Source organism: Fulmarus glacialis, unplaced genomic scaffold, assembly GCF_000690835.1.
Source record: "Fulmarus glacialis isolate BGI_N327 unplaced genomic scaffold, ASM69083v1 scaffold10699, whole genome shotgun sequence".
NCBI lineage: Eukaryota > Metazoa > Chordata > Aves > Procellariiformes > Procellariidae > Fulmarus > Fulmarus glacialis.
In genome coordinates this window covers 17,150-40,550 of record NW_009235212.1, presented here as the reverse complement: position 1 = coordinate 40,550, position 23,401 = coordinate 17,150, and the positions used below count along the sequence as shown (strand labels likewise).

Below are 23,401 nucleotides of genomic sequence, written 5' to 3'. Positions count from 1 at the left end.
ACTCAGCCTTCTGCCGTGAAGGAATTTAGTTTGCATTTTGCATATATGGAAAATCAGATGAGCAGGGCTTGTTTTTTTTAAACCTTGATTAACTTGATTGGCAAAGCTTGTGCTCCTTCTAAAAACACGACTGTCAAGGCTGTCCTGAAATATTTTTGACTTGGTTTTTCAAACTACTTATAGGCATCTTACAGGGCGTTGTTAGCATAGCTGTCACGTAGGCAGCTTTACACGGAACCTATTTAAAGTTCTAATAGGCAATTCTTTGTAAATGTGCAATATTTAATATATCTAGTATTATGTGTGTAGTAGTAGTTGCTGCTGATGTTCTCTGGGTTATTTCAGAAGAATTGCAAAATCCGTGTAAACTTCAGCCTTCCCGTTTCTCAGGTGGTTCAGTCTGTGCACCTCCCTTCCTTTCCAGGGCTCTTCTTGCCTAATCTCTGTACTCTGCCTGTCTTCATTAAAAGGAAACCTTAATGTCTGATTCACTGGGGAGTGATATAGCAAAGGCCAAGTGTCAAAGTGTCTCTTAAGCGTGAGTGCTTTTGTTCAAAGTTGTCAGCCTTGAGACAAGTTGAGCCTGATTTTTCGCCCCGACTTCCACATACTCATCTCCTCTGCTTGCAAATGGCAGGGACTTCCTTTGCCTTACCTGGGCTTTCGTTCAGCAGCATGGTTGGGTCTGGTTATCCATGGTTCTCACTTTTTTTTTTCCAGATTGGTTTTGAGAGGTGAGAAGCTGGTGGTGGGCTTTGCACTGCAGGAATAATTACGGTGTTTGCATTGGCAAAGAAGTGGTTTCTGTTTGGGGAGGGGGTTGGCTTTCTGTGTGTATGCTTGTTTGCTTGTGTCTTTAATGACATGGTTGCATATTATTTTTCCCCAGAGCCCCTGAGCTGCTCAGTGTACAAACAGAATTTAGAGAATAACACCCAAAGCTGGTGGCTACTGGCCCCAAATTTTGGAGTGGCCATGGGTTCCTGCTGCTGCAGCTGAGAGGCTCTCTTGTAGGAAGCACAAGTGATGAATGCAGGATTAAAACGCTATTCAGGAATTGCCATACGCTTGATCACCCTTAAGACATCTATTAGCTCAATGTTGTGTTCTCACCCTGGTGCATCCCTCTTTAACCTGTTGGAAGGCAGAAGAAATGTCCCCTCTGAGTGAGGGAAGATGGTCATTTTGTCCATCTCTGAGCAAACTAAGGGGGCAGAACAAAATCCTGATCTCTGATTGCTTCCAATTTTTCCTTGTTTGTAGTGGGTTTGGAGTTTTGGGGAGGCCAGGGTGGCTTTGCTTGTGGATGAGCACGGCTTTTGCATCACTTTTCCAGAGAGCAAGTATGAAACCATGGCTGTGCTGTTGCCTCTTGAGCTCTAAACTCATCTGAACTGATTTCACAGGGCTGTTTGGCAAGGCTGTAAAGAACAGCAAAAGCATCAAAACTTTCTGCAGATGCGCAGAAGAACACTGCTTTATGTTCGGGTCACAAGCAGAAGGCTTGTGGCAACTACTGGGGGTGGAAATCTTGAGTTCTTACAGGCCATAGGAAGTGGTTTTTGCAAGTGTTGGTCATGGCTGTACAAATAGGTGTTCAGTGAAGGCTTTGCATTCAGAAACTTGGTTTTATTTTAATGCAAATATGTAAACAGGCTGTGGCTACAAAGCTTGATCTGGTTTTGGTGACTGATGTTGGAGCTGCTGAGGTCACATATTACTTCCCAGGTTTATTTTTTTACTATAGCATTTACTGAATATTCAACCTAAGGGGCAGCCTTTCACTGAAAACGTAACACAGTAATACGGCTTCTTAGCATCAGTAATGGGGAAAGGAAAGCTGGTGCCTTTCTGAAAAGGAATGTGCTTTTTCCAGGTGTTGCATTGGTCCCCCAAACAATGCACCTTGTCATCGATTTTGAGGAAGCATCTTCCCGCTCCTCCCCCAAACTTGTACATCATTCTTTTCCACTGGTGTTGAAAGAGCTGGCTTTTCTCAACTAGATGTGAGTTGAATTAAGCAGTTTACTCCCAAGTCAAAAAACTTACTCAGCAAGTGAAGTTAGTTGAACAGTTCTTGATACAATCTCTTCTCCGAAAGCGTGTGCCTGCCTTTGCTGAAAGATGTAAAAGTCTGAACCTAAACCTCCCTGTAGCTGTGGGCATATCCGTGCAGTGCAGCTGTTGTAGCGTGAGCTTGCATGCTGCTGCTGGCTGGTAGCTGTGCGGTAGCATTAGCAATGGCAGGGGAGATTCAGCAGATGCGAAATGCCTTCCCTGCCCGAGCAGCGTGCCTCTTTGGGCTTTCCAAATTGCTTTGGCCAGGGAATTTTGAATTCCACTTTCTGCATTTGAGACTTAAAAAGGGCCACTTTCCCCGGGGCTGGCAGACTGTATCGCGGTGCTGGTCATAAATGCTGCCTGCAGAGAGGGAGATCAGAGCCCGGGATTCAGGGAGTGCCTTCTGCCCAGAGCGCTGCGCCCGCTCCGGATGCGGAGAAGGCTCCTGTTTATTGGGCTCTCGTGTGTTGAGGTCAGGCTTCAGTGGTGCAGCAGGGATTTCTTTTTTCTTTTTTTTCCTTGTGAACACTGCTTGCTGGGGCTGTGGAGAGTGTGAGAACAGCTGGAGAAATTTAATTTTGGCTTCCCTGCAAAGCACTTCAGAGCACTGCCACTAGGCAAGATCTGAAACCAGATAATCAAGGGTAGGACAGGCCCTCCCAAGAAATCAGCTGGGGAACTTCTCTGCTGGGGCATTAACAGGTCTAGCTCATGTTTATGCAAGTGGTCAGTATGCAAGTAGGGACTGCACCCCAGCGTGTTTGGTTCTCAGCTTGCCATCGCTTTCAGACAGGTACAGCACTTTTGTTTTTAAAGCATCAGATTATAATTGCAGTTGTTTGAGCACTGTAATTTATCATGGCCACACATGTTCTGCAACACTCTCAGCTATGTGGCTGGAGCACAGGCTTTCACAACAAAGTTATAATTACTAGTGTTGGACCAGGGAATGGAGCAGAGCATAATCCCATACAACTTCAGAGATCCTCTCTTGACTGTGCAAGAGTTGCCCCAGATCCCTTTTTCCAAGCCTTTTTGAAGCTAAGGAGGCATGGGTTGCATCCTCCGGTACAGTGTTCCAGTGGTTTTCAGGAGGTGCTGGCAAATGGTTAGGGTCGTGTTGATGAGAGAGAGAAACAAGCCTTTTCTGCAGTCTAATGAGCTCTGTATAAACAGTTTTCTCTGGAGCATGTGGATGATGGAGCTTTTGATGGGCCTCTGGAGAAAAATCAGGGCTGGACCCTGGGAAGACGAATTGCAGCCTGCAACAATTACAGTTTTTCTAAATGTTTGAGATTGAAACGATGCTTCCACTCGTGGGACTCACACAGCATTTAGGTAATTCAGCCTGGGATACCTGACGCTTCCGTGATTTATCCAGATTTCCGAGAGCTCCTGGGAGGCTTCCTTCATGCAACACATTCCATACAGCACTGAGAATTATTCGGCTGTAAAAGCAGCAGGGAGAAAGGAGCCAATCCTCCAGATACTTACAGTTACAGGGCTGTTGTCATGGCATAAGCTGCGCCAATTTAAATGGATATAACTTCTTCAAGTAGACAGGGGCTGAAAGTTGGCAAAACGAGAGAGGAAGATTCGTGTTGTTGTAACTCTTTGTATATTACTGAAGTACCAAATGGATTAGGAGCTTTAAAAGCTTTAAATTTGTGTGCTTTTGGCATCATCTCCTTGGAAAAAGTGCATCTCCGTAGTGAAGCTTTGGAAAGGAAATGGTGCTTGAGCGGGTAGTCCCAGACTAGTTTCTTCTAATTTCACTTGCAATCAAGTGATAGAGAGGGAGAGACAGATGCTGCAGCTGCGTGATTACAGAAAATGCAGCTGTTAACACACTTGCTTATTTTCCTACTAATGAGGCATCAACTCTCTTCTGATTTTGCTGTTTGGGTAGTGGTTTCATTCTAGCAGAAAATTGGACTAGTGTGGTTTTTTTAAAAATTTTTCTTTATTCTGATCTGGTTTGGGTTCAACAGCTGTCAAGACGGTTTTCAGAACTAGTCCAGTTTGAGGAAGGAGGCAGCAATTCCAGCTAGCTTTAAAGTGCTTGGTGGGCTCTGGATGCTCCTGGTTAGCCTAAGCTGCTTTGTTGAACTTGTTTTGTTTCCGATAGTTATACCTAAATGTCTTCTCACCGTTAATCCAGTTCCTCAGCTGCAAGCAGTAAATGGGTGGTTCTGGCTTAAGTATTTTCGCTTTCAGTTCTTCGGATTATCTTGTGGTTTCTTGGAGACTTCTGGGCATAGTTAGTTTTTCTTCTTTGCTTTGTGAAGCAATACAAAGGTGGAAAGAGGATGAAGAGCCCTGACACTCTTCCTTCCCAGCTGAAATGAGTACAATACTTGCTGTAAGTAAACTCGGCATGACTCTTGATTTTGAGGCATGATACACTTGACTGTCAGATGGTTTAGTTTTCAGTGGCATTCAAAAGCTCCGCTTCTGTGTTATGCTGGGGGAAGAAAACGGATTGCTAGATCACAGGTAAGCCTGTGATCTTAGCTGCTCTGCTTTTTGCTGAGAAGTGAATGAGTGGGAGCATTCCCCTAGCAGTGCAATCCATGCAATACAAGCGATTTTGTAGGCATGGAAAGACTACTTGGTAGTCCAGCATGCTAAAGATGAATTTCGTTCAATAGAGCGATATCGTAAGACTACTTGGTGCCTGTTGCTGGATGCGTGCTTGCCATGTGGATGAATTGTTGGTTTAGTAGGTTTTTTCTTCATGCCTGTCACAATACCTCTCCAAAACTGGCAATGGCATCACTATAGCAGTCATGTAGCAAGCCCTCCTTAGCACAAGGCTGGGGGTGGCTCTGCACCTGCATATGACAAATGATGGAGAACAGAAAAATGCACGAAATTCTCCAGGCTGAGTGTGACTTCTGTGGAGATGCGAGAGGGTTTCTCCAAAAGAGATGTCAAGAAACACATCTAAAACGTTGCACTTGGCTTCTGTGGGATATGGAGCCAGCTGTTGGTATCTTCTCTGCCTCCCCGCCGCCCACGTCGGTCACGACGGTTTGTAAAAAATTCACACTGCATATGCAGTAAACTTGGTTGTTCCCGCCTCCATTAGAGTATTATGTCAGAAAAAGGATTTGGGAGGATAAACAATGCTCCAGCTTCTACAAACCACTCTGTGGGTCATGGTGGTTGTTTTATCATGGTGATACCGTGGGGAAGTTCCCTGTGTAGAAACTGAACCTTTTAAACCACACTTTGTAACTGATCCACTCAAAATTGGTTTATTTCTACCGATAATGTACTGATAATATTGAGCCAGTGCAGAGCAAATGGGGGTCAGTCATGCGTTTGAAGACAAACAGGTCTTCAGGTTTTTAATGGGGTGTGATCTGGAAGAATGACCTTCTGTCAGTCTCCAAACTGAGTAGGTTGGGGAGAAACTTGGCTGGTTGTTGTTGTTGTTGTTGTTGTTTTTGTTTAGCCAAGGAATCCATCATGGAAATTTTTGAGAGTAATGCTAACTTCTCCATTTGCTTTGATTGTATTTGTGCATGTTGTCCTGTGTTTCTGCTGTAAAGGTGGATTTCAGAGGGTTTACAGTCATGTGGAAATGTTGCTGGATGGTGCTGGCGTTTTCCTTGCTGGCACTTACAGGATTTGCTTGGCTATTATGCCAGGATGTGTGGGGTTGGCTTATTTTGTCTTTCCACAAATATCCAGATATTTAGTTATTCACCTGTAGATAAGTGCTTCGTAGTATTAAAGCAGCTGAACATGAGCCGGCAGTGTGCCCAGATGGCCAAGAAGGCCAACGGCATCCTGGCCTGTGTCAGAACTAGTGTGGCCAGCAGGAGAAGGGAGGTGATCGTGCCCCTGTACTCGGCCCTGGTGAGGCCGCACCTCGAATCCTGTGTTCAGTTTTGGGCCCGTCACTCCAAGAAGGACATTGAGGTGCTGGAGCGTGTCCAGAGAAGGGCAACGAAGCTGGTGAAGGGCTGGAGCACAAGTCTGATGAGGAGCGGCTGAGGGAACTGGGGCTGTTTAGCCTGGAGAAGAGGAGGCTGAGGGGAGACCTCATCGCGCTCTACAACTACCTGAAAGGAGGTTGTAGCGAGGTGGGGGTTGGTCTCTTCTCCCAAGTAACAAGCGATAGGACGAGAGGAAATGGCCTGAAGTTGCAGCAAGGGAGGTTTAGACTGGACATTAGGAAAAATTTCTTTCCTGAAAGAGTGGTCAGGCCTTGGAACAGGCTGCCCAGGGAAGTGGTGGAGTCCCCATCCCTGGGGGTATTGAAAAGACGTGTAGATGAGGCGCTTAGGGACATGGTTTAGTGGGCATGGTGGGGTTGGGTTGACGGTTGGACTTGATGATCTTAGAGGTCTTCTCCAACCTTAATGATTCTATGATTCTATGACCTCTGAGTGTGGAAGAGAGAACTTAAAAGACCAGATGCCAAGAAGGAGATCTATGCAGACATAAACTCCTTTTATTAAAAAATAAGAAATTAAAAAAAAAGTGGCTGTGATTGCTTGGTTACTGTTGTGCCTAAGTACTTGTGCCAAAGGACTTACGCATCTGAGACTCTTAAAATGGATTGCATTGAATCTTGGTGCTCTTCTCGCTTTAATGTGTTTTTGACTCGATGTCTCTATTGTCAACTTTGCATGTTCAACTCAAGTGTTTCTCTTGACATTCCCGGTCGCAGCCTGTCAGCGGTGAAAGCTGGCTTAGAGATTTAGCTGTAAACATGTTACAACACAGCAAGACGTTGCTACCTGTTCCGCGCTGGAAGGCGGGTCTAGCATTTGGACTTTGGAGAGGGAGGTGGATTTCTCAGTTCTAGGAAACCTATGGAGAAAAGAAGGGAAGGGGGGGGAAAAAATCGGTTTCAATTTCAGGTATTGCTACTTTAAGCATTCCTATGCTTAGGTTCCAGAAAAGATACTTTATTTAAGCTATTGTTTGTCTTGGCATTCCTTATGGGGTCAAACAGGGAAGTCAGTCACTGTGCTGTTAATGACTCTCTACTTCACTGCTGGAAAAATCCCCTTCCTTCAATCTCTACCAGACTTTTTCTAACTTGAGAGCAGATGTGGCATGAACAAAGTCGTGTCTCTAGTACTCAGTTTTTGATAGATATCTAACTCATTTGAATACTAATGGGCTATAAAGCCCCAGCAAGTGAAGGATGTGTGGCGAGTGGCCAGAAGGTCAAACTGCTGCTTACGAAAGCTTGAGGAGAAAGAGGTGGCTGACGCTGGTTTTTAAGGCAAGCCACGGTTGTTTATTTTGGGTTTTTCACCTCTCTGAGCACTTCTGCCAGAGGCTCAACAGAAAATAGGATGAGTTGCAAGGAAACCACTGGTCCATATAGCCTGGGAAAAGTTACCCTCCCCAGGGCATGGTTATATAGGATGCCTGGTCTGTCACTGCCAAACCCCGCTCTGCCTGATTTATTTTTTAAATTATAGTCCTCTTGCAAACTCCAGAGGTTGTGCGTGGTCGGTTTGGCCTCTTGTGCAAGAATAATTCCCATTTGGGGGGAAAATGTCTGTCTGACTTGATAAGCATCCTCCTAATTTCCAGAACCTGTTTTTCTTATCAGAAAAACATGGATATACATAAATGTTTTTTCCCCACAGAGCACTCCTGTTCAGGCACCAGCCAAGGGAGGTATCCCTTGTGTAACAGGGTGTAAGGAGTCAGTTACCCCAAAACATGTTGGGAAGAGTCTGACATCTAGAAGAGCAATGTGCAAACCGCAGTGGCTCTCAATTCCTAAGTTTCTTTCAGTTAATGCATATATAAGCAAGTCAATTAAAACACATTGGGCTTATTTCAAATAGATAATCTAATTATCAGCTTGATTAAACCATATCAAATGAACAGTTCTTGTAATTCAGTAGCTTTGTTCTAATCACTGCAAAAGCAGTAGTAGCTTTAATTAAGAGCCTCAAAAGTAGCAGACCAGTGTCGATTGTGTCAATTGAGGGGTGTTCCAGCAAATACCTGATTGCAGGGAAGATTGAGCTGCTCCTAGGCTGATGCTAATATGAAGACTGACTCTTTGGTGCCAATCTGACTATTTAATAAATACCATTAAATGCAAGCAATTTTCTGCTGTTTCCAGTGCTCAGATACAGGCTTGATTAAATCTATTCCAATATCACTCAATTAGGCTGACTTTTTTAAATGTTTATAGGTTAGTATCACCTACCTTTCTTAGCGTTAGACCCTCAGCTTCTTATGTGAATGTGTGCTCCTTCAGACTGCAAAATTGCTTAATTCCTTAAATACCTGACACAAGCCTGCTGCAGGTCACTTACTGAAGTTGAAATGCAAGAGTACAAGGATGTGGTAACCCTTCTGCTAAAAATGGAACAGGAAAACTAAAAATGGGGTTTAGTTTGCTGGATAACTCAGGAAGCCAATGCGTGGCTGAAGGGGCTCTCCGGTCAGTGCTGTTCCTCTCGTATTGCTTGCTTACTAAATGGCCTCCAAGTATTTAGTAGAAAGCTCCTACTCATGGTGTGGCCAGAAAGCCTGGGATGTACTCATTGCATGACTGTAGGTGAGCAGCCAGCCCCTGCTACTGATGCTTTGGGTGTAGGCAATTGACAGTTGTCTCCATTTCTTCTGGGTTTGATGCCTCCTCCCCGCCTTTCCATGGAGACCTCTTGCGATGTATTGCTTGGAGGGAGCCATCCTCCTCCTGAGGCTGGTATGCCTTGTGCGTTTGCAGGAAAAGTTCCTTCTTACGGTAAATCGGAGCAGGACCGTTTCTGTGATGTTCTGCCTGGCTGGGAAGGTCCAGACGTGCTGAAGCTGTCCGGTCTGCCAGCAGCTTCGTTAGGGTGCTGGGTGTTGGTTTGCTCAGCTGTGCCTTCAGCGAGGCAGTTCCTGTCCCGGGTGCAGATTCTTATCTCTTCTTTTTATATTTTAGTAATTTGTTGAACAGTGACTTGACATAGCGTCTAGATGAAAAGTCAGGAATAATATACAGATGAGTAATTCTTTTCCCTCCCAGAAACATATTTTTAGGGCCTCTCTGCTGAATGTGATGATATGGTTGTTTAATGTCCACAACATTTATAAAATACAACTGTGGGGAACAACAACAGCAGTGAGTAGCCAGGTTCTAACCTGCATAGGGATTTGCATGTATTTAATTTATTAATGTTGGCAGATCTCTGTTTAATAGACGAAATTTACTTTTCACATGAGTAGGTGGACTTTTTGTTTTTCTTTTGTCTAATTGTTTCAGAAAACGACAATGAAACAGCCTGCCTGTATCAACACGCAAACAGTCAAATACCTGGGATTTATTTCTGCTGTATGCCCTGGACCAGCATTCGGATCAGCTTTAGTAGATCTGATGAGAATTTGTAATGTGTTAGAAACAGCGTCAGTGTAACAGGGAACGGACTGGGACTGGGAGCTGGGTGAAACAGCTTTCTGGCCGTACCCTGGTTTTCCCAGCTCCTGTGGCATTTGCCGTCACCGCCTTGCTTTTAATTACTATCATGTTCTATGGCTTAATACTAAACTACATCTCATTGCATCCTGTCTCTTAATTGGCTTAACTGGTCATCGCCCAAAAAGGCTCTACTGAGTATAGAAAGAAGCTTCCCCAAATATTTCCTAATTGGCAGTTGGTGCTTTGTGAGGAGATGGGTCCCTCTGAGTGATATTAATAGATGTTTTCTTCTGTTCGTTCTCAGGATTGGACATTGATCCTATGACGCATGCCCGGAAGAAACAACTTTTCCTACTGAAACATCCAGCTGGTTCTGCTGGCCAAGCTTCATCACCAACCGGCAGCAGGAGGATGGACAGGACCGAGGCAGAGTGTGGCGAGCAGAGAGATGGAGATGCCACTGAGGCTTCGAACTGTCCGAGTGGGTTTGTGGGGACAAACAAAAGCAAGAATTTGCATGAAGTGCGAAAGACGTACCCACTGCGGAGACGTCTGCTTCCCTCAGTGAACAAAAAGACCTGCAAAGTGCTCCTCACCAGGCTGGAGGATGTGGCTGGATCTCTGTCGAAACAGACCCAGAGCTGTAAAAAAAAGGACCTCCCCAGTTGGATGGAGGGTTTGGGACCTGCTTTGTTCTCTGAACAAGTTCAGCCTGTGGGAGCAGGGAAGAGTGATTCATCTGGGGAAAAGTGCACAATAACTTATCCAGGGACAGAGCAAGACCTTGATACTGCTCCTTCAGAGCCCAGGAAACGCAGGCTGGCCTCGCTGAATGCAGAGGCAGTGAACAATCTGCTTTTTGAACGGGATGATGGCTTGTTATCCAGCAGGCGTTTTCGGAGAGACTCTGTTAAAGCTGGTGGAGACTGTACCATTAAGAGCTTGCATTGCAAAGCTGGTGACAACTGGCCTGCGTTGGAAAAAACAGCTGTGAAAACAAGTAAAGGAAAAAACCGCCATGAGCCCAGTCAGAAATGCAATAGCTGTGACCATTCACTGGATGAGGTCTTTGATGATGGGACAAAGAGGGAGGAGGGTGCCATCTCCTATCATCCCACCCCAAAGAGACTGGCCAGCCTCAACGCCGTGGCCTTTCTGAAGCTGACCCATGAGAAAGACCAACCCCTGAAGCAGAGGAGTAAATCAGACGGAGAGGGCAAGTCCGAGAACCACTGTTCAAAATCTACGCTCAAATGGGCCAAAGCCGGTAGGAAGAATTGTGTCAAATCCAAGAAGGAAATGGCTAGCTTAAAAATGGAAGGTCAGCATGGCTGGCGAGGACTCGCTCTAGGCGCTTTTGGGAAGGGAGAGCAGCGGGACTCCTCTAGGCTCTACGGGGTGACAGAGCCCGTCCCTTACGAGTCGCTGTCTAGCTCCTATGCTAGCACAGAGGGTTTCTACCACAGACTGCCTTTGCTTATGGGTGGACAAGCTTCCATGAAGCCGGAGTATGGAAGACCCGGAGAGAAATCCCCGACCCCCAAACAGGAATTTCATCAGCCTTCCTTTCCTGTGCAGCAGTTCCCACCCTTGCCTGTGCCCGGAAATCACACGGATTGTGGATGTCTCTATGAATCCTCAGATCTGACTCCATTGAACGGGTTTTACGTTTATTATGGCCAAAGTGGATACAGTGGCTACTCTCACTGCTCCGTTTACCCCAAGGACGAGCTTTCACAATCTGCTACCTGCGAGGGGCTCTTGGTATCGCCCGGTTCCTTGCCATCAGGTGCTCATTTCCAGCCACTCCACTGGTGTAACTCTCCATACTGTTGTGGAGAAGGAACGGCAATTAACAGTTACAGCGTCTGTGGAGTCGTGCACGTGCCAGAGGGCAGGATTAGCAGCGTGCACGCAGGACGGAACAGCTACCCCTACAAAATGCCTTTTGCAGCAGGTAAGGTGCAAAGTGCAAGCAAATCTCATTCGGCGTTCCTAGGAGAAGAGGGCTGGTTCGGTGCGGTGGCTAATGAAGGTATCTCGTTGCCAGGAGGCAAGCTCCCTCTGTGCGTGGTGTGTCTGAGCTTTGGCAGCCGAACTGTGGCTCAGAAAGAATCCGTGTTTCTCCTCCCCTTCCCCCATTTTTAACCCTGAGGGTTTTTCTGAAAGGTCTTATTGGTGTGGAAAGCATAGAATCGGTGAAAGGATTTGGGCAGTGAGAAAGTGACTCATGACTTGTCATGCTGGAGCTAACCGCTTAGCTTTGATCTGTGTAAAATGAGTAGTTTTTAGTTCCTTCATGCTCTGCAAGGCTTCTCGCCATTTTGCTTTGCCGCTCTGAGCGGAGGGTCTCAAGCACATTGGGCTGAGTTACTCCTCCGCTCCCAAAAGCACGCTCTCGGGACTGAAGCATCTTTGCAGAGCAGAGCGGTGTGAAGAAGCAGGCATTGCCTCGGTCATTAGACTCTTACTGGTGCAAGCTGTATGGGGGATGCAATCTTTTAAGATTTTAAAGATCAGATCTGGCAGGGCTGTGTAGCAATTCAGTTCGAGTCTATGGTTTGGACAGATGCTTGAATTTCACTGGGGTCCTATATAAGTGCCAGGTATGCTGTTCGTTTGGTGAGTAGTGGTCCCATCTTTGCTCTTAAACAATGTCTGAAAATGAGAATAGGTGACGGTGTAAGACGTGATGTAGTTATTTGCCTGGCTCTCTTCTGTCCCCTGGCTGTTTTTCACACTTTGTCCTCCAATGTGGTTTATCTTGGAGCTTTGCCTTTGCTATTGAAAAATATCTTTTGAAATATTTAAAAGTGGATTGTTGTGTGGGAGTTATCAGACACCAGTACTTTGTATAAAAGCCATCCTGCTAGACAGCACTGCTGTTTGCAAATGGCATGGTCTATAGATGAGGCTGCTTCTTCAGCTGTTGGGAGCGTTAACATCGATCTTTCAGTTACCCACGTGTTTGAGTTAAAAGGAGGCATGACTTACCCACTTAAAACAGATTTTCAGGTAGGTTGATGAAGTTTTGGTTCAGGGCTCGGTTTGAGCAAGGCTTTGTCATCTTCTGTTGTAGGAAGCTGCTGAAACTCAGGAGCGTTTGGTTGAAGTATAATTTCCGTTTTCCCTAAATATCCCTGCTGTCATGGTGCCGCTTTCTACGGTAGCAGCTAGACAGTGTTCGTTAGTGGCTTCAATGCTCTTTAAAGTTGAGTGCTTGCAAGGCACTAGCTCAGCAATGTGTTCGTCTGACAGTTTTCTGTGTAGTGCCCTGAGGTCATGTCAGTCTACTTTGTTCCTGAAGTTTTGCATGCCAGTGCCTCTAACTTTGTGCAACCAGAAGGATGCAGGCGGTGCAAACGGAGTATTTTTCGGAGTTCAGCCCTCCCTGCGAACTCGGTAATTTCTCATGGTGCTGGCAGGGGCAGCAGTGGTTCCAGGGGCATGTATTTACTAGCGGTATGTCACCCCGCTGCTAAGATCTTTCTCAGTGTAGGTTTGTAAGTGGCAAGATAATTTCTTTTTCTAGCACATTTTTTGGATGCGGTGGGTTAAAGCTGACTGTAAGTATAAATGCTTCACTGATTCAGATTTCCTTCCTGTGAGCAACTTTGATTTAAAAGCCTACAACGTCGGAATAATTCAGACTTTGTTTTGTGAATTGAAGTGTATAGGGAGGTCTCCCAGAATATTAACAGGGACTTATGCTTAGGAGTTGATTTTTATGTGTGTGCACCTCTGAAATCTCATCCTTCTCTAGAGTGGTTTATTTTAGTGAATTAGAGGAGTACTTTGGCTGGAAGCACCAGGCTCCCATCTGAGAGCACTGGTACGAGGGGATCCAGCTTGATGTGTCGCCTGCCTTGTGTTATATCTGTCTTATTTGGCGTTTGAGATGTTCATATGGAAATATCAGTGTCTGTTTGGTAGAAATCAAGGGATCAGGCTGTAATCTTGGGCAGTCGTGGTCCCCCATATGTGGGGGAGAGGCATGGCTTTCCCCGTCCCGCGGATGGTTTGCAGCACACAGTGTGAAAGCAGGGTGGTGGGGATGAGATCGGACAGGCTGCGAGGGATGCTTTAGCCCCAGCACTGGTGGAGGGGCTGGAAGTGTGTGCCACCGAGGAAGGAGTCCCGGGGGTGCCACCAAGGCTGGGTCTGCACTACTTTTCCTGAAGTTTAGTAGATACTTTTGTGAAGCTTCATCCTGCTTTAGTTCAAGCTTGAAAACTGCTTTTGTAAGCAAAATACTCAAGAGGTGATTCACTGCTCTGTGGGTCCTGGGCCTGCCAAGGCCAGGCAGGATACCTGAACTCGCATCCTGACGTCTTGGCTCGCTGAGGGAGTTGCTGCGGCATTTGCTGCTCAGGGTCAGCAAAGTCTACGACGGTCCATAGCAGCCCTGACGCTTGCAGTTCAGCAGTGGCTGCTTTGAGCCCTCTAAGAGAGGGTCAAGTGGGAGACAGGAGGCAATAATTTCCTGTTATTGCGAGGGGATCTCAGCAGTTATTCAGCTGGAGCTTGGTGACTTCAGATGTCTTTTCACTTTTAGATTTTTTTTTTTGTTGTTTTTTGCAGCTCTGCAGCAGTGCAATCCCACAGATCTGCTAGGACATGCTCCAGTCTGGAGGCATCTCCTGCAGGTTGCATGAAGCTGCCCTTTTTGTCACCCCAAAAAGCATGCTTTCTGATTTAGGGAATAGGGGTGCGTTGTATATTGGTCTGGGAGTGATGGTAGGTAATTCACATCTGACTTGCTCTTCTGTTGGCCTGGGTTAAGGGCTTGTTTTGTGACTCCTGGAGCGGTGTGAGGTGTTCTGGGATGCTTTTGAGAGGCAGCGTCAGCCAACTAACTAACCTGTTGTGGTTAATGCGTCTGCTTTAGGGACACGGTTTTGCTGAAGGCAGCAGTGTGCATCATCTTACATAGTTTTGTTCCATGTTGTTTCATATTTCTGGAGTTAATTTGGAGAATCTGCTCAATTTTCCCTGATTAGTAGAATTTGGCTTTTTGAAAGAAGCTGGCTTCTTCTGCTAGTGTATCCTTCTCATCGTTTTGATAAGCCTTTTATTTCTTTTATACATATTGACAGGCTGGAACTGCTTTGGACACTGGCCAGCCCTGTGCGTATTACTGGCTGGCATTACTTCGGGGGATTTCAGAAGGGTTTGTTGTAGTGCAGTGTCATCGGCAGCAACATATTGGAGCATCACAGGCTTAGAAGTATCTTTGCTTTTAGAATCCAGTGACGGTGCAAAATGAAATTACAATGTGAAGAGTCTTTACTGCTACAATGCAATAAAGGGAGTTTCATGGGAAAGTCGTGGTAGTTTGGGACAGTCTTGATTGTGTAGTCGTCCTATATTTCGAATGAGATACATGCCTCTTCTTCCCTTCTCTTAGAAGGCTGCAAGTCTCTGGACCAGCTGAACCTCACAATCCCTGTGGCAGGGCACCCTGCGTCACCTGCCCACCCGCTCTCAGGATGTCCTGTACCCAGCGTGCCACCGGCTGCAGAACCTGTTCCTCATCTGCAGACCCCCAACTCTGACCCTCAGACCATGGCCCGAGAATGTCCACAGAGCTCAAAGCCTCCCAGCGGCTCCAAATCCGGTCTGCGAAATACCACGGGCTGTCTCCACGCCTCTGACAGCAAAGCAGCGGGAGGTCATTCCCATCCAAAGCAGCAACGCATTAGCAGGCGGAGAGCTACCAATGGCTGGATACCCGTTGGCACAGCCTGTGAGAAGGCCGTCTACGTTGTGGTAGGTGTCTGTGGAGTGCTGGGTTTTGTGTGTGTACGGCTATACCCGTTTGTGCATCTTCAGGGGGCTAAGATCATGAAGGCTTGAGAGCGTTTTGGGCCTTGCTTCCAGTCGGAGGTGGTCACTAGATGCCATCTAGAACCTTCTTGGACAGGCAAATAGTGCCTTGTGGCTGGGCTTCAAGGCTGAGCTGCTCTTGGCTTTGTTTTTCTTGTGTGCCCTGGTATTACCTTGCACAGCATGACAGGCGGTTTGGAAGGGAAGGAAAACCTGCTACTCCTGTGCTAGCATCAGCTGAAATGCCGTGATGATAAATACTTCTGGCTTTGGCATTTGCAAGGGTGGCACCTGTTGCACCTGTGAGTCCATCCTACAGAGAGATCGTGCTCCAGCTTCTTCCTCCTGGGTTAGGGCAAACCTGTTTGAGAAAATGAGGGAGGCTTTAGCCTTGTTACAAGGAGCGGTTGTCTAAAGGTAGCTCTCGTAAGGCGGTTGTTCTCACCTGTGGTGTCTGTAGCTCAGCAGGGATCTCCCAGAGAGCACAGAGGACTGAGACGGTATCCTGGCTCCCAGATGGAATTTTTCTAGCACCCCATATCCCCCCCTTCTTGTAACTTACCTGGTGGCTTGGCCAGTCACTCCTTCAAGGATTTCTTGTCTGTACTTTCCCATTTGTTATGTTCAGGGGCAGAGACTGGCTTCTGCAAGATGGGAGATTTCCTGCCAGAAAATTGAATTAATTACAGTAAAGTCCACTTCAGTTGAGAGAGAAGGCAATATCCTTCATGTTATTAAAACGTAAGAGCTGTGGACTTGAAATCTGGACCCACACGCTGTCTGGGAAGGTGGGACAAGGCGTGGAGCTGCATGCAGTAAATGGCAGCAGCAAGAGGAGCTGTGGTCCAAGCAGACTCGTCTGTGCTGCCGCTTGGTGCAGTGATACAACCTCGAGCTGCTGAGAGCATCATCCAGGACAGGTTTTGTAGCTTCAGCTCTTAGGGCTGTGTACAGGTATCAAGGGCTGTGCAAGGATGAAGCCCGTGAAAGCCAGAGACGGGCCTCTTGCATCTGTTGCTCAGACTTTGACACTTTGAAAGGAGCAGCGCACCGTTAATCTCCTTAAGTCCTGGCGCGTAATGCTTCCAATTTTGCCTGGGCGATCTGGCAGGAGGTTAAACCTGTCCTGCTCAGGCATTCTGTAATGAGTTTTCAGAGCCAAAATAAAGCAAAAACTCCAGTTCATAGTCCAGAAAGTGATCATTTTGTAATGTTAGAGGGTATAAAGGAAATGTTAGCAATCTTGTTAAGGAAAGCTTTATGCCACAGCCTCCCTCCCACTCCCTGCCCTATTCATGTGAAATATTTCATATTTTATTTGTTTTCTTACAATGTTTGTATCAGAGAAATGCATAGCATTCAAAATATGCCTAGTTTTCCACGCCTTTGAATATGAAGGAAATGCACACCTACAGGTAGGCAGATAAAATGGTGATTTTTCTGAAGGTTGTTTCTTTGCATGCAGAATAGAAGGAGCAATTGTTTTTAATTTGAAATAAGGGTATTAAGTTCAAAAATACAAGCTTTTGTGAGACTTGCTGTCCTGCTCCTTACTGCCAGCACTATGTAGGAGAAATAGTTGTGTTTTGCTTTATTTGAAAACACAGGCCACGTATGACCTGTGAGCACTTGGATGCTCTTCCTCAGTGAACTTTGTTTACCTATGAATGCCCTACCCATAGAAAAAGTAATTCGTTTGACCTGATCTTTGTTATTATAAACCAACCTGGTGGGAATAGAGATGCCACGAGTGGTCTTATGCTGTATCACTTCTCTCGGAGATCTGTTGGAGTGGAAGCACTTGGCTCCTGAGTAGGCTTAGGCAAGTTTTTAATTCGCAGCAGGACCAAAGGAATCTTGGATTGAGGTAGCAAACAGCAAACTAACCATTTGTACGCTCAGGTTGCTTTATTTTTTGTGTGTGTTCTAATGGTATAGAATGAACCAGAGCCAGCTGTTCGCAAGAGCTATCAGGCTGTGGAGAGAGATGGGGAGGTTATCCGGGTACGAGATACTGTCCTCTTGAAATCAGGACCCCGGAAGAAATCCATGCCATACGTTGCGAAGATATCGGCACTGTGGGAAGACCCCAAAACAGGTACTCAGGAGCTGCTGTTTACTCAAATGCTCTATCCAACATCTGGGCTGGGAGTTGGTGTGGAGCACGGGCTTATCTGCAGAAGCTCTTGATGGGACCCGAGTAGAGGCGGTGATGAGAGTAGTGTGGTTTTGATGTTAAGGTCCCGTGTCTGACTAGCAATACGGGAGCCAAGGAAGCTGTGCCAAATGTTGTAAAGGACAGGTCTTGCTTAAAAGTAAAAAAAAAAAAAAAAAGTTATGTGTAAAAGGAGTGATCAGCGTGTGGTGAGGCCCATCTTGGTCATGTCATCCTGCTACAGCAGTTCTGGCTTTAACCTGGGAGTTAATGCTGCAAGTACCGAGCTTTGGATGAGCATCTTTTCCAGCTTGTGGTCTGAATGGATACTTTTTTCAGATGGAAATGTTTGATTTTTGTATCTTTTTTTTTTTTTGTGCCTAACTGACCTCTTTGTGATGATGTAACACAAGTAGAAGGGGGTTGAGGTGTAATGGAATAGCAACGTGACCAGCTTCATACAGCTTCTTGCTGTAACAAAAGGACACCTAGTTCAGCATGAAATATTTATCACAGCACAGCTGCCTCTACGTGAGCGCTATGGGAATGAAAGGGATGAAGCAGGAGGAGGAAGCTGGATATTAGTGGGAAAACACTACAAGAAAACTGAGGCTTGACATGTTTTAATAAATCTTCTTGCAGGGGAGCTGATGATGAGCCTCCTGTGGTATTACAGACCGGAGCACACTCAGGGAGGCCGCAATCCCAGTATGCACCAGGTGAGCCATCCGAATGCGAAACTCGGGGCGAGGGTATCCTGGCGTGTCTGTGTTTCTGCAGGAAGAGGGGATTAGCCTGAGTATCTCCCTACATTCCTGGGTGGGCTCAAACTCGGGACTGAGCTTCTGTTTTGAGTAAAATGGAGCTGTCTCTTGGCTGTGATGCAGCTGTTGCCAGATGTGTTGAGTGGTGGTGTCCTATATATGGGCTTTTCCCCAATTTATTGTCATGTGTAGAAACTCCGGGCCGTAACAGAAGCTGCTGCATTCTTTACGTGGCCGCCTTTGTCAAGTTTTAATGTTTCTCCCTGAGAGAAAATCTTGCGCATTAAGTGAAAAGTTGTTTTGAGTGCTACCTTAGGAGTAAGGAAGAGTGAGTTTACACTGAATCAAGATCAGATGCCTTTCCAAAAAGGATATTTTAATTCACCCAGAAATGCAGAGCTCCGTGCAAAAGCTCCTGCTGCAATTCTGCAGGACATTGGAGTACTTATATCGTGCTGCTTTTTTGTCATAAATCCCTTAATCTGCTTCTTAAACTCCAGAAACCTGTTTGTTTTGTGCAGAAATGTGGATGCTTCATCCTTCCCCTGTATAGATTTATGATGAGAATTAAAGACTGACTTGAGGATGTTGTGCCAGTATAATGGAGTTCGCTTTTTAAAAGGAAAAACGTGTGAATCATTATGACTTCACGCCTTGCTCTGCTTTGCATGGGCTTGTGTTGGGTGACAGAACAAGCTGTTTTTAAACAGGGAATGCAGAATTTACTGCTGGTTTCAGCCCACCAAAATACTTGGTGCCTCTTTCCTTTTTTTACTTTTTTAAATAAAAGGGGAGGGAGGGGGTGAGCACAGGTCTGGGGAGCAGCCGGGGAATTGTACCTGCCTGACTTGCAGGGCACAGGTGAGTTTCTAAACCAAAATGTGGTACCTCATAGTTTTCTGGTCCGTAAATGAAGCATGACTGTATCCAGTTGCATTTTAGTGTAGAGAGAGCACCAGTAGTCTTGCCAGGAGAAATTAAGCCAGTTTTTTGCACACCTGCTTAATTACACAAGACTTGAAATGAGAGTGCCATTTGGGCTGAGTAGCTGGGATGGGCTTGCCAAAGATGACTCAGATAGCTTTGATTTAAGGAGTAGACCAAACCCCCAAAGTGCAGAAGCAAGGTGTGGCATTTTCAATTTCCCTGATTAAGCATGTCCCCAAACAGTGACCCTTTTGTGAGTCTTTCCTTCCAGCCTCCTTCCTCGGGGCTGTGAGCAGAAACAAAGCCTGCAGGTAATGCTTCCAGACTTGTGCAGAGCATCCTTATTCCCAGAGATCATCTTTGCTGATCTAACCACACCTGAAATTCTTTCAAATGGCTCCATCTGGGTTGCCCTGCATCTAACCAATCCTGCCTGCTGCAGAGCCAAGTTTCCTAAATTACCCTGGGAAAAAAGGCTATTGCTACTTCCCTCACTAAACCAGCCTTTTTAATTGAATTGGGATGAGGAAAGGGTTGGAAAAGAAGGGATTCCTTTAGCTTTGATGTAGAGATGGATTAGAAAGACTGGTCGTGTGTCAAAGGGTAGTAGTAAAGACAGCAAAATACTGTTAAACCTCCATTTCAATTCGTAGCTGTACAAATGAATTGGAAGGGTTTCCAGCACGGGAAAGGGAAAATGAATGAAGAACATCCCTAGGAGCTCGGAGGAATGTGTGGGTGGAGAGTGCTCCGACCTCCTGCCTGCAGGAGCATTGCTCACTGGGTTTTTCTGGATGCGGTCTGAAGGCTCCCTCCACGTGCAGTCTGTGCACAAAGTCAGATTTTGGATAAGCTGGAGCAAAGGCACCTCTTGCAGGGGTTTTTCTCTTTCTGAGCCTCTGCAGTACCTCCCCTGATGGACTCAGCCTTCCTCCCTCTTACCTGTCTCATCATTCCCAGGCATCGCAATAGCGCTTTCAAAATGCTGCTTTATTTTTTCCAGTGCAGCATTGCAAAAGCTCATCTCCTGAGACACTTCTCAGTGGTGGCCACAAGCTGTCTGTCATCCCCAGGAGAAAAGAGGAGGCTGAGTGGTGTAGCTGGTTGTGGCCTTGCTGCTGAAGCGCTTTTGTAACGTTGGCAGTATGTGTGGGCTTTGGACACTTGGCCTCACAAAGTGTGCTGGGCAGTGTTAAATGATGGGAGAACTCTTAATGCTTTGCTCACGTGTTGCTGGATAGAATTTGGGTGCACACTATAAATAGGTCTCAAAACGGTGTCTGGATTACGTGAAATATTGGCTCTAAAGAGTATCTGCTATGAGCATGCTTTGATAGACTCCCCTTTAAGGTGATGGGTGAAGGTGTGGAGCTGGCCCTACCTCCCTGAGGCTCCTTGCCAGCTGGGTGACCTCTTCCTTCCTTCTCATGCAGAATGAGATCTTTGCATCCCGGCATCAGGACGAAAACAGTGTTGCCTGCATAGAGGAGAAATGCTACGTGCTGACCTTTGCAGAGTACTGCAGGTAGGTGGTGCTCTTAACTTGCTGCTGCTCCTGAGACCTTCTCTTTCCATTTCCACCCATCACTCAGCAGAACTCTTCCAGCCCTACAGACTTTGGTCTAGCTGGAGCTGGATGAATTACGCTCACTCTGCGTACAAGTTCAGTACTGCAGTCTGAGTGCTTCTTCCACTCTAAATTCATTATGTGTCTGTTCTCTGTAATAAATATGCTTTAAGGGGCTCACAAATGTTTGTGCTTGTATGACCTTGGTACCACAGCATGTGGACATCAGTGGAGGACAGTGCAGGAAAACCCATAACTTGGAGCTAAAAACTAAGCAAGGCAGGAAATCATCCTATGTACCTATCTCCTACGGTACACAGGTGCCATAGATAGCCAGAAAGCCTGCTGAGATAGTTTTGTCAGTGTTGCTACTAGACACTAGCATGCGCTCGCAGATCTGGGTGTTTTGGCAGCGGCATCACTCAGTAGTGACTAAGGCTTTTACTGTTCAGCTCTTGCTGATGGAATGGAAACTTTGTCAGTACGAACTTCCGAGCATCCATATTCAAGACTGCCATCCTTTGATGGATGGATGCACAGGGCAGAATGAAAACAGGGGTTGAATGGACACACGAATCCATAATGCAAAATAGTGCTTTAAATCTCTTCAGTTTTGCTGGGTGCATCTTGTTGACTGTGCAGTCTTACCACAGAGGAGATGTTTAAGCCCTGATGCACTCTTCTTGGTCCTCCTGCTTCTAGCCTAGGGCTCTGCTGTTTGAATTTCTAAAAACAGTTTTACAAACTCTTTATAAGCTGAATTTTGCTCGCTCTTTTGAAAATTCAAAAAAAAAAACAAAAACAAAAAATACACCACCAAAACCAAACAACAACAACAAAAAAACAAAACAAAACAAAAAAACTCCAACCAGAAAAAACCCCTAAGTTTTGGATCCAAACAGCTCATTTCCTTTCTAACAGCCCAATCCTCTAGAATAGGTATTGGCAGGAATTTTTTCGTGCTGTTGCGGGTCAGGTCACCTTTGAGAGATGTTCCCTGAAGGCATCCTGAATTCTTCGTTTGCCTAAACAACAGCTTGATGCATAAGCCTTTTCTGAGGCTAATTAACAAAAACGAGGCCAAAGTAGGAACAGCAAGGTGGATTAATTGTAGTCATCTTTCGCACTCTGCGGCATCCGCCAGTATAGAAATATAAACCGTTGTGCTGCTTCCTACGGTTCAGGGTGGGATCAGAATCAATAGCTACTTCACGTCGTCCTCTTGAACAAAGCTTAATTCTGCTCCGCACTCCTCCCCTTCCCTTCCACCCCTTATCCTTGGGCAGCTATGGTTGTGGCTTACGGCGAGACAGACCGGCACAAACAGTGGAAGATGAAACGAGTTTGTGCTAACTCTTCTGATGTAATTGCATTGCAGATTTTGTGCCTTGGCAAAGCGTCGAGTCGAAGGGATCCCAGGCAGGAAAACCATTATGGTTCCTCCCTCGGAAGAGTACTCCACACCTCTGCACCGCAAGGTGCCCGAGGACACTGACCCTGAGCTGGTTTTCCTCTGTCGTCACGTCTACGACTTCAGACACGGGCGCATCTTGAAGAACCCACAGTAGCACCATTCTTCAGTCGGACCGCGGTGAGGGTGAGCGGCACCGGAGAGCCCACGGCAGGCTGACGGTCTGGGACATCTGTGCACTCTCGACGACTTACCTTGTGCTGCTTGCAGACGAGAGCGCCCAGCGCTCTTTCCTCGGACTGAAAAGCGTGCGCGGGAGCAGATCCCTGTGGAGGAAGGCAGCAGTTGAAAGCACAGCACTTCATTAAAATCATAAATGAAAATATATACGTATAAAATAAATATATGTATATAGATATAGGTACTTGCATATGTAAATCTATATCTATATATGTATCTAGAGATGCATATATTGGGAGGGGTTTGCAGGGGATAAAAGCCAGTAAACTGAATCCAGAGCCATCGCTGGTGGGAATGGTGGTAAGGTGCAGGAGGGATGCTTTGGTGCATTGTATGAGTCAAGCTGTGACAGTTCTGTGGTTTTCGTGCCCTGATGTGAAGTGTGAGGACTGAGACCAGTTCCTTGGCAGAGCACAGGAGAGTCTCCTTTGTCCCGCAGGACAGACTGTGAGGATTCCCGGTGGGTGAGAGCTGCTTCAAAATACAACCGTTGCTTTGGAAGCTACCTGGATGCCTTTGTGTTGTGCTTGAATAGGTTTTGCTCTGTCGGGGAAGAGGTGACCCCTGTTATCCCTCATCTTTCTCTTCCCCTCACCTCGCTGTTCTGTGATTCACCGCCTGGACTGGGGCTTGGCAGCCAGGCTTGGGAATTGGCTCCATCGCGAGCAGAGAGGGAGCCGGCAGGATCATAGGCTTTCCATCCCAGTGCAGTGTTACGGAGAGCTGTGTGTCTGTCGCAGGAGCCCTGACCTTGCCCCAAAGGATCTCCTGCCCCATAAAGCACAGTGCAGCAGGCGTGTGTCACTCTGAAGCTGGGAGCACACAAAGTGGGCTCCACTAGTGAGAACCATGTTTTCTCTTCTCTTCCGAGTATTGCTCTTCCTCTAATAGCTTAGGGGGCCGTAGCAATAGAAGTGGGTTTACTCTTTCTTCCCAGTTTGTTTTCCTGTAATGTCGTTTACAGTCCCTGTTTAACCCAAGACATCTTCAGTGTGAAGAAGCTAGAGGCTGGAGGGTGAAATGGGAAACCCTTTTCTTGAGTGTTTTTGGCTTT

At 46.3% G+C, this 23,401-nt stretch overlaps 1 protein-coding gene across 1 annotated transcript; it reads left to right on the top strand.

The window, feature by feature from the left end:
* The first annotated feature begins 9,778 nt into the window (after window positions 1–9,778).
* Window positions 9,779–22,525, top strand: BAHD1 (bromo adjacent homology domain containing 1). The gene is made up of 6 exons (XM_009585935.1): window positions 9,779–11,414; window positions 14,865–15,226; window positions 17,222–17,381; window positions 18,081–18,157; window positions 20,563–20,654; window positions 22,075–22,525. Exons 1-6 carry the CDS (start codon window positions 9,779–9,781, stop codon window positions 22,262–22,264), a joined length of 2,517 nt encoding a protein of 838 aa, XP_009584230.1. The 3' UTR covers window positions 22,265–22,525.
* Window positions 22,526–23,401: the final 876 nt, after the last annotated feature.